This window comes from Rhinatrema bivittatum, chromosome 5 (assembly GCF_901001135.1).
Source record: "Rhinatrema bivittatum chromosome 5, aRhiBiv1.1, whole genome shotgun sequence".
Classification (NCBI taxonomy): Eukaryota; Metazoa; Chordata; class Amphibia; order Gymnophiona; family Rhinatrematidae; genus Rhinatrema; species Rhinatrema bivittatum.
Window position 1 is genome coordinate 17,656,420 of NC_042619.1, and position 10,477 is coordinate 17,666,896.

The window sequence follows — 10,477 nt, forward strand, 5'->3', positions numbered from 1 at the left end:
AGGAAGCACCAGGATAGTGAGGACAGTAGCGGGTTTAGTGAAGGCATGAAAGAGTAAAGCTGCCACCAGCTGGATTCACTCTTTGCTGACAGCGGAGGAAAAGAAACAGCAGCAGTACGAAGACTTCCAGCTCCTTCCTCTTCTGATCCGGGCCGGCTGCTGCTTCTAGGGCTGATTCTGCGTGCAAAATATAAAATCCAACGCAGCTGGGGAATTCTGTACAAATTCTGGAGTGCCCAGTTGCAGATTTCCTCCAGGAGTATCTGGGACCGGCTGGAGAATAGAATAAAGCGGCACTTCACTGAGGAAACAAGGAAGGGCCGAGACGGCCAGGAAGCTGAGTGCTAAGAATCGGCACCTATATCTCTGTGGCAAATAAAGGTGCAGGGAATTTATACATTCATACAGAGACTTGTTTCGTTAAATTAAAAAATATGTAAGCAAATTCTTGCGTGAGCTCATTTTCTAGAAGCGTCCTCTTTGTGGATCTTGAAAAAATAGCAGCACTAGCTGAACTGTTTTATGTGGGCCAGAGGAGAAATGAGCCTGGGGCTGAACTGGGTCACTATCTCAGAGGAAGAAGCGAGGGAAGGGAAAGAGAAGAGGCTGGTGAGAGGGGCAGAGTGTGCTGGGGTTGGCCTGGGGAGTGGGGAGTGGGGAGAGAGTACTGGAGCCTGGGAGGGGACAGGAGGGGGGAGAAGACTAGGATGGGGGAGGAGAGGGGGAGGAAGGCCAGGTTTAGGAAAGGGGAAAGCTGAGGAAGGGAAGGGACAGGGAACGAGAGAGTGTGTATGTGTGTGAGAGAAAGTTCATCTCTCCTTCCCTCCCCCACTCCACTCCTCTGATGGAGTCTAGGCTTCACCTCAGTGGCAGCAATTGGGGGGAGGGGCAAGGGAATATCCCCATTCCTCCCCCCCAAACTTAAACCCTTGAAGCACTGGACCTATGAACGTGAGCAAAACATTTTCCATTGAAATTTTAATGGGTGTCAGCTCGTAGTCAAATGATTGACAGGCTCCAGTAAAGGACAGGAAGGTGAGATTTTTCACAAAGAAAGCAAATTCAAGAACAAGGGTTATGATCTGAAGCTCCAGGAAGGAAGGTTCAGAGGGTACATGAAAAATTACCTAGATTAATCTGCCAGCAGAAGTGCTGGACACCAGTCCCATGACAGAATTCAAACAAGCTTGGGGCAGATGGAGATGACAGTGGTAGAAGCAAGGTTAGGGGGGGTTGCAGTATTGCAAATAATCAACCCTCCATTCCCTTCAGAGCAGAGGAAAGGGGAAAGGTGATAAAGAGAAAACAACGTGTGTGTTATGTTTGCCGGTTCATGGGCAGTGCTACTGGTTCCTCTCCATTCCAGATCGTCTATAGGGAACAGCCATGGATACCGCTTCCACTCCCTCTCACTAGAGACTGCCCCACACCCCATCTCACCGCCGAAGAACTCCAAGACATTTCGAAGCACGCCAACCAATTAATATTGTGGGCAGCCACACAGGCCAAGAAATATGCGGATGCTCAACGTCGACCAGCACTGCAGTTCAAAGTGGGTGATCTCGTGTAGCTAAGCCCTCAACATGCATCTGAGTTTCCTCACTCCGCTTGGCCCTATCCTATCCAATAACAAGTGGGACCTGTAACCAACCAGCTAAGGCTCCCCATTATGCTGAAAATCTATAACATGTTCCTCGCTTCACTATTGAAACCGCTGGTTCTTTCTTGGCCTTCAGAAAGCCTTTTACACCTATGGACATAACCTCTGAGATAGTCATACACAATACAAGGTACAATACATTTTGGATTCATGTATATGATGAAAGAAACTAGACTACCTCATTTCAAGGAAATACTATGGACCAGAGGAGTATTCTTAGGAGCCTGCTGTCAATCTCAATGCACCTCTCCTTGTAAAAGAGTTCCACAGACAGTTCCCCTCCAAACCAAGGTCTCAACCTTGAGGAGGGGTCTTAAGAGGGGGGCTACTGTTACATATGCCAGCTCGCAGGCTGCCTCCGTGAGCTGGTGCACTCACCCAGACACCGCTCAGCCCTGTTTCACGGCAAGATGCCTCCGCCATTTTCCTCTTTGGGGCTTCCTCCAGGCACGTGCGCGCAATGCCCAAACTTGTAGCCCTGCAGCAGGAATTCCCTTATCCAGCACAGGCAGATGACACCACACAACCTCACCACCTCAGCAGTGGGTCGACTACAGCCTTGTAGTGTGAGTTGCCGCATCGTGTGTTCATGTTCCTGTTCCTGCATGCCTGACCGACTGACCCAGTGTTCCAATTCCAGCCTTGCCTGCCTGCCTCATCTCTCCAGCCCTGCCGGTCTACCTCATCTCTCCAGTTTTGCCTACCTACCTTATCCCCCCTGGCCCAGCCTCTCTTCGAACTGACTCTTGGATTGACCACAGCCTGGATCAGGACCATTCTCGCCTGCCGCCTATAATTGATTTAGAGATTCCAGACCATGATTGTGCAATGCTAATGGAGTGTGAACTGCAGCCCCAGGAAGGCTTAAAAGATATCCCTCTTTCTAATGCTGACGCAGTTTATTTTGTAGATGGCTCTGCTCTCCATGATGATACAGGTTCGCTGAAGGTTGGATATGCTGTATGTACCCAGTGGGAAGTGCTAGAAGCGGGACCTCTCACTCATGCACGATCAGCACAGACAGCAGAATTGGTAGTCCTTACTCAGGCATGTTTTAGAGGAAAGGGATTACGTCTCACTGTTTATACTGACTCTCGTTATGCCTTTGGGGTGGTCCATGATTACGGGGCATTGTGGAAAATGAGAGGGTTTCTAACATGAAATGGAGAAATGATTAAGAATGGGTCCTTTGTTAAAGCATTGCTAGAAGCTATATTGTTGCCTCTTGAACTGGCAGTAGTTAAATGTGCAGGGCATAGCAAGGAATATTCAACTGTAGCCAGAGGGAATAACTTGGCAGAACAGGCAGCCAAACATGCAGCTCTGACCAACAATACTGTAGGAATTGCAGGATGCCACTTGTTAACCCTCACACCACATAGAGAAAACAAAGACTTTAATATTAAAAATCTGATTCAATGGCAGGCACAGGATAAGGATTATTGGAAGCTATGGGCAAAAGGATGGACCACTATCCAAAATCAGGGACAAGATCAAATATGGTTTGGCCCAAATGGCGAGGTCGTGGCCCCCTGACATATACTACCCCATATCTTACTTTCAATACACCAGGCGTCCCATGCAGCTCTTGCAGCATTAGTGGTCATGTTCTTTCAACACTGGTGGGGGTTGGTTTCAGCAGTCAGGGCTCTGGCTATCACCATATGTTCTCAGTGTATGCAATGTAATTTGTTCAAAGCCTCCAAAGGCTCGGTCATCACACCTGCACATCTAAAGCCTGGGCCCTTTTTTGCAAATCCAAATTAATTTTATCGAATTGCCTTTATGTCAAAATTATAAGTACGCACTAACATTGATTTGCTGTTTCTCAGGGTGGGGGAGGCTTTTCTAGTAGTAAAGGCAGATGCTATCCTGGAGCTAAGATTCTGCTGAGAGAATTTATTCCAAGATATGGAATCCCAGAGTCAATTGATAGTGATCAAGGGACATACTTTGTTAATGACATAGTAGTGTCATTATGCAAGGCGTTAGGCATCTCTCTCAGATCCACACCCCTTACAGACCTCAAGCCTCTTCCCTTATAGAAAACTTCAATGGCAGGCAAACTAAGCTGGGCATTATCATGGCTGCAACACACTTAACGTGGCTACGAGCTCTCCCTTTAGCACTAATGGCCCTGCGGACATCACCTCATTCCAAGACAGGGCTTACCCCATTTGAGATAGTCACTGGACGACCAATGGCTATTGATCTGATACCAAAACCCTCCACTGCTCTCATACTTTCCCAGGAGGTATATCTAAACCATTATTTGTTTATGTTGCAGAAAGTTTTGACTTTACACTGGCAGAAAGTACGAGCATCTTTTCCTCCAGTGGACCCTGTGCCTACTGAGAGTGTGAAACCAGGTGATTTTGTTTTTCTGAAGATTTTCCGATGGGAGAACTCCTTGGACCCCAGGTGGAGGGGGCCCCTATCAGGTACTTTTAACTTCACAATCTGCAGTAAAATTGGAAGGACACCCTACCTGGATACATCTTTCTCACTGTAAAAAGGCTTACAGTACTACAGGAGGTTCCTGAATATTGAACTCTCTCACTTTTACGAGGCTGCAGAACAGAGATGATCCTGCTTTTGCTTCTTATTCATTTGCACTCCACAGAGACATGGCCCAGTCTGGGGCCCCATGTACAGACTTATCTGGCCTATACTAAAACACTGCAGAAATCTTTGAATCTTTCAGATTGCTGGCTATGTTATCATCTACAGCCGGATGGCTCTGGGTTTGTTCCTGTACCTTTTAATAATCCTCCATCCTTAATCAAGATACTTATATCGCACCTACTGCTGTCTCTCTTACCCACGCTAACCCTTATGTCCTAACCCTGCGCACCAAATAGGCAGGGTGGTGTTTTCAACCGGAGGGTGTCATACCCTGGGTAAATTGTACCAATACTATGACCGTCACCTACAAGAGGGGTTATTACTGTGTGGTGAAATATCGTTTGTCTGCACGATGGAGCTTTGTGCATGAATGCTTTGACCATGAACTAAACATGACTGTTCATCTGTACAAGGTCAACAACAAGGTGGTGGCTCTCCCCGGGGCACATCCTTCATACTGCGGGAACTATAAACATAAATGCCCCAGATATCCCCCATGCTTTAACAGGACTCTACCTCGTTGTGACTATAGCAAAAGAAGCCAGTCAGTTCATGTGATTCGCCAGCTGTGCCCTATGGAGGATGAGAAAAGGATCCAGGGAACCTGCCCTACTGGTTAAGGACGCAACCTCAGATGTACTGGGAATTATACTCATGATGAGTACACCCCTTCTCCCATTTTCTGCTTGCCAAGGCTTATATTGAAGCGCAAGGCTGTTCCGTGTTGGGCCAACGTGTTTTTACCGGAGGGAACATATCAAAAATCTACTTCACCACCTCTGAGGTAAGAGTAAATGACAGCAGGCTATCGGTTTATAATCCCTCAGGACTATGGTTCTTTGCACCGTGGGGAGCAGTAAAGACTATTTCCTTTAATACTACTGCTCAGTTCTCATTTGGATACATTGTACCATTGTTTTCTCTCAACAAACATCATCAGAACTGATTTGCCCCTAAGAAAAGGCACAGGTCACTATTTGATTTCCAGATGGACAGTGATCCTTTTCATTGTGTTTTAAGGACTTTTTTTCCTGGATTAGGAGTTTTTGAACTTGAAAGTGCAATGAAGATTATGGGACTCATGCAACAAGAGATCAAGTCTCTTAAAGAAGTAGTTTTAGATAATCATATGGCACTAGATGTGTTGCTTGCTGACAAAGGAGGGGTTTGCCAATTTATTAATTCTTCTTGTTGTTCCTATATTAATAATGATGGTAGTATTAGAAATCATATGCAAGCTATAGAGACTTTACTGTCACACCTTTCTCATTACATTGACACAGAAAACTCCTCATGGGATGTCTTTGGTTTAGGAAGGATGCTAGGACTTTGGGGCCAAAGATTGCTGATGATAGTTATAACAATAATAGTATTTCTTCCTATTTTATGTGTATCTGTTCAATGCATTGTCATGTTATGTAAAAGAAGTATTCCTAAGATAATGGTCTCAGCAACAGTTGCAGTGCCCTAGAATGTATCCTCAGATGAGGAATTTGATAGGTTATGCACTATGAGTGAAAATACAGTAGACATTTAAGACAAGCATTGCCCCCTGGACCAAAAGGAGGGACTGTGATAATAAAATTTATTGTAGGCATCTGTTTAGTGGAAATTTACCAGGAGGGATCCAGGAGGCACTGCTGGGTCTTGAGGCCTCCTCTGAAACTGTCTCACGTTTAGATAACAGAAGAAATAGTGTATCTCTTTGTAGTTTTAGACGCCACAATGAAGAGTTATAAAAAGTGCACATCTTCAAGGTTGGTTAGTGCTCCCAGGACCCTTCGGAATGTTAATGTAAGCAAATGTTTCTTTTCACCTTGTGATCCTAAATCAAAGGAGTGTTGTTTTAATTACTAGTGCAAAACTGTATTTAAGTTTAGTCAATTGGATGTCTGATTAAGTCAGTTTCTCCATCTTAGGAGCTGGCTTCCTTATGCGCATAAGAAATAAAGGCTTTTGATCATTAGAAACACACTGGGGTAGATTTTAAATGCCCTGCACGTGCAAAGCCCCGGGACGCGCCTAAGTCCTGGGGCTTTGCTTGGGGGGTGTTCGGGGGCGTGTCGGGGGGCGTATCGGAGGCGACGCAGCATTCGGAGCGGGTCCAGGGGCGTGGCCACGGGCATGGTTCCAGTCGGGGGCATTCCGGGGGTGTGGCCGCAGCCTCCGGACCAGCCCCCCAGACCAGAACATGGCCGCCGGCAGCCTGATCACGCGCACGAGTTATGCCTGCCTCGGGCGGCTATACGCGTATCTATTAAAATCCGGCGTACTTTTTTAAAATCAGCGTCACAGTCTCTATGTTCTCGTGTCCTTGGTAAACTTTTACATTGTGCTGATAACATTTATTTAAAAAATAAAACAGAACTGGAGACTAGTACCAGGAGAATGGAGAGGGTGTCCAAAAACTCTATGTAGACCAGCCACTGGGAATCCACTCAGATCTTCTTTTAGAAGCCTCTGCTCCTCATCAGAGCACAGTGAAGACGGTAAGAAATTTTGCCAGAGATTTATACATTCATTAGCTCAAATACTTGACTAACTCCATTTGAGAAGAAGCTCTGAACTGAAGCCGCTCAGAGAAACTGGATACTGAAATGAATGCTCTTAAGAGGCTGTATCTTTGAGACAGAATTTATATAAACTGCTTCAAATTTTATTTTGTTTTTCAGTAAAGAAAATTGAATCCCTCTGAAATGTTGTATGTGTGCCTTTATTGCTCCCAAGTATATACATTATATACATATATATATTTCTCAATTTGTACCCAACAAGGATTGCAGTATAACAGGAATTATTGCAGATGCAGAGTTAGATCTGAAATTATACAAGCCTGATAATCTTGCTTCATTTCTTAACTCCTTGCAATAAATAAACTCAATTTATAGCTAACGTTGTGAGAGGTGGGTTTCAATAATAATAATGGTGCATAATTGAATGCGTAAAAGATAAAGGCAACTTAATTGATTAATTAAAATAAAGCAATTCCCTGTTCATCGTAATTTCAATTATTCTTTAGTTGAAACAAACTGTACTCTAGCTATTTTGGTTATATTATTTTAAAAGAGAATCATTTATTCAGATTTTTTTCTGCAGAAAAAAATATTACATGTTTTCAAAAAGAGGAGATAGCTTCAAGTGTATACATTTTGCTATTGCCTCTTTTACTTCCCTGTTTCTTAAGGTGTATATCAGTGGATTTACCATAGGCGTTAAAATCGCAAAAACAACGTTACCCAAGACATGAATATCAAGAGGGATATCCGTCCTATAAGATATGTATGCCACAGCTATAGAAGTATAAAAAGTGAAGACAACAATCAAATGAGATGTACAAGTTGAGAAAGCTTTGTGACGCCCTTCCTTGGAGTTGATCTTCAGGATGGAGAAAATGATGTTAGCATAAGAGAAGATGACGAGCATTAAGGGCACTCCTGAAACAGCCATGGCAATGGAAAACCCCAACACGGTCTGAGAGGTGATATCAGAGCATGATGTTTGAAGAACAGCCAAGTGGTCACAGAAACAGTGGTAAACCATGTTTGGCCCGCAGAATGATAACTGGGATGTCTGGATGACAGCAGGCACTGGAATCAGCAATGCGGTCATCCAGGCACCTGCTGCCAATTGAATGTTTACCCTCTTTGTCATTTTAGTGGTATAATGCAATGGACTACAAATGGCTACATAGCGGTCATACGCCATGACAACAAGAAGAAGGGATTCAGTCACTGTTAAACTGTGGAAAAAATACATCTGAATGAAGCACCCAAAGAAAGAAATAGTTTTTGCGTTCATCAGATACATGGCCAACATTTTTGGCATAGTTGTAGTTGTACATAGAATGTCTAACACTGAGAGATTTGTTAGAAAAAAGTACATGGGTTTGTGGAGGTTCCGATCGACCAGGACTGCTACTAAGATCATCAGATTGCTGGTTAAAATAATGAGATAGAACATCAGAAAGACACAAAAAAGTAGAATCTGGAAATTTTGAAGTGAGGTGAACCCAACGAGGATAAAGTCTGTATTGACACGGCTATGGTTATATTCTTCCATTGTCAATCTGAGGAATATATCTAGAATAGAATAAAAATATTATTCATCACTGTCTTAGAGACCTATGTTGATTTATACACTGAACTTAATAAATTATAGCACTGCCTGCTCAAAAATAGTGGGTAGTCACATTCAGATACAGGCAAAGACATAAGCTATATTGGTTTGAATATAAAGTCCAGGAATGCCCATATTTTTATTGATTGGCACAGTGTGTGATATCAAACTGAAAATGAAGTTATTAGTATACTTTTTAAAACACTTAAATGATTCTTATGAGATATAAATAATGAGAAAGTAAGCTTTCTAATTAATAACATTTAGTTTATGTTTTATACAACATAATTAAGGACCTATGTACTAAATATTTTTCCCATAGACACAAAATAGAAGAAATCCTTTTAATACATTTGGACCTTAATTCACTTGGTGGAAATGAACCTCTAGAGCAAGGGATCATAACAAGGACAGCTTTCATTAGGGTGGCTCAGTAGGAAAGTGCCCATGCACATCTGGGCATCTAAAAAAAATGTACTGGACTTTCAAACACTGTTTCTGTGAGCCAGCCCTGTCCACCAATCCATACACGTTCTAAACATATCATATCTGTGCTTCCAGATTTTCCATGCGCCCACTTTGCACACATTCCATTTCCGATTCCTGCTCCAGCTGTGAAGGCAAAGCACGTCCAGTGTGGCACCCAGGGTTAAGAAAGCCCGCCTCGCAAAGCTGGAGTCTGTTCCTCCGCTCCTTCCATCGGCCGAAAGCCGGAGGAACCTGCCTGTGAAGTCCATGGCATGATGGCATGCACTTCTCCAGCACTACAACTGCCAAGCATCATATTCCGCGGGAGCTCCAGCTGTGGGGACCAAGATCCGTCAGACCCATGCCTGTCTGCGGTCCCTAACAAGTAAGTACAGATAACTTGCCTACGATCTTGCTTTTTCCCCCTAAGTACTGTCACTGAAAGTCAGCTGGTAGTAGACCTCTGGGTAGGTGTCACTCTTTTGCACACAGACACACACACACACACGAGCCATGCTGCTGTATACATCCATCACAAGTGCAGTGATGACATTTTCTTTTGTCATTTCTTTCCTGAACACGTGCCTCATCCTCGTTCCTACCTTGAGGCCTCCTTTCCAAAACTATCTGCTGCAGTCGTCTGCAATACAGACGCGCTCTCTCTCTCTCTCTCATACTTCTCTCTTTTCTCTAGACCTTACACCTCTTTTTGGAGGGGGGAGTTGGTGCTGCTCACGGCATGCACACTTCTTAAACTTTCTCCGAACACACTAGCATCAATCACAGCAGTGACATGTATTATTTTACAGGAAACCAATGACAAAAGGGTGTATTTATATGTCTGGTCAGCACGTTTAAATACTTGGAAAATATTGAGGGTAACAAACACTGGGTTAGATATATTACATAGCATCCTCCAACAAAGAAGAGTTGCTATCTAAAGGAATGCACACAATAGATGGTTCACGAGACATTCAAAATCTGCAAATCTTTACTACGGGCGCTGTGGACTACTTTCTCCAGCTAGATGATGGTGGATAAGTCTTGGTGTATTAAGAGGTGGATCTTTCTCTTCTAACAGCATGGAGATGGGAGAGGACTCCTTGACCCCTAGCACTACTTCCTCATCTGCTAAAAGGTCCATTCAGGAGCAGCCTACTGGCAGACGTGAGGGTTCCTTAAGTAGGGCTGCGCCAAGTTAAGAGCCCACATTACCCCACTACTGCAGTCTCTTAATAGGGTGCCGCTCTGCTGGAATATGAAATGCAAGATGGCCATGCTTAATGCCTACATAATAATGCCTACATGTATTAGCACGGTTCTAAGAATTTACTGGCTTCCTTGGCCTCTATGATCTTCAGGCCATAACCCGTTGGATGTGCACTCTCCACAGATGGTACACCTAGCTGAAACTCACAGTGGTGCATATGCAGTGGCAGGTCCAGAATTGTGAAATCCCCCTCCCTGAATACTTGTTAGCTGTAACATGTGCAATCACATTGTGTAATATGGACTTTGTGCATTTTATATTTTTTTACATCCTGCTATAGTCCTTATATCCACATGAGGGCAAAGTGCAGATATAGAAGGACAAGGTGTCAGAATCAA

General features: G+C 44.0%; 1 protein-coding gene across 1 annotated transcript; it reads right to left on the reverse strand.

Annotated features, from left to right (window-relative positions):
- Window positions 1–7,366: 7,366 nt before the first annotated feature.
- Window positions 7,367–8,350, reverse strand: LOC115091484 (olfactory receptor 2AT4-like). The gene has a single exon (XM_029601703.1). It carries the CDS (start codon window positions 8,342–8,344, stop codon window positions 7,391–7,393), a length of 954 nt encoding a protein of 317 aa, XP_029457563.1. The 5' UTR covers window positions 8,345–8,350; the 3' UTR covers window positions 7,367–7,390.
- Between the last annotated feature and the right edge of the window lie 2,127 nt (window positions 8,351–10,477).

What these genes read in the sequence shown, in the direction of transcription:
- LOC115091484 (XM_029601703.1), bottom strand. Translation starts at nt 8,344, where the DNA reads ATGGAAGAATATAACCATAGCCGTGTCAATACAGACTTTATCCTCGTT.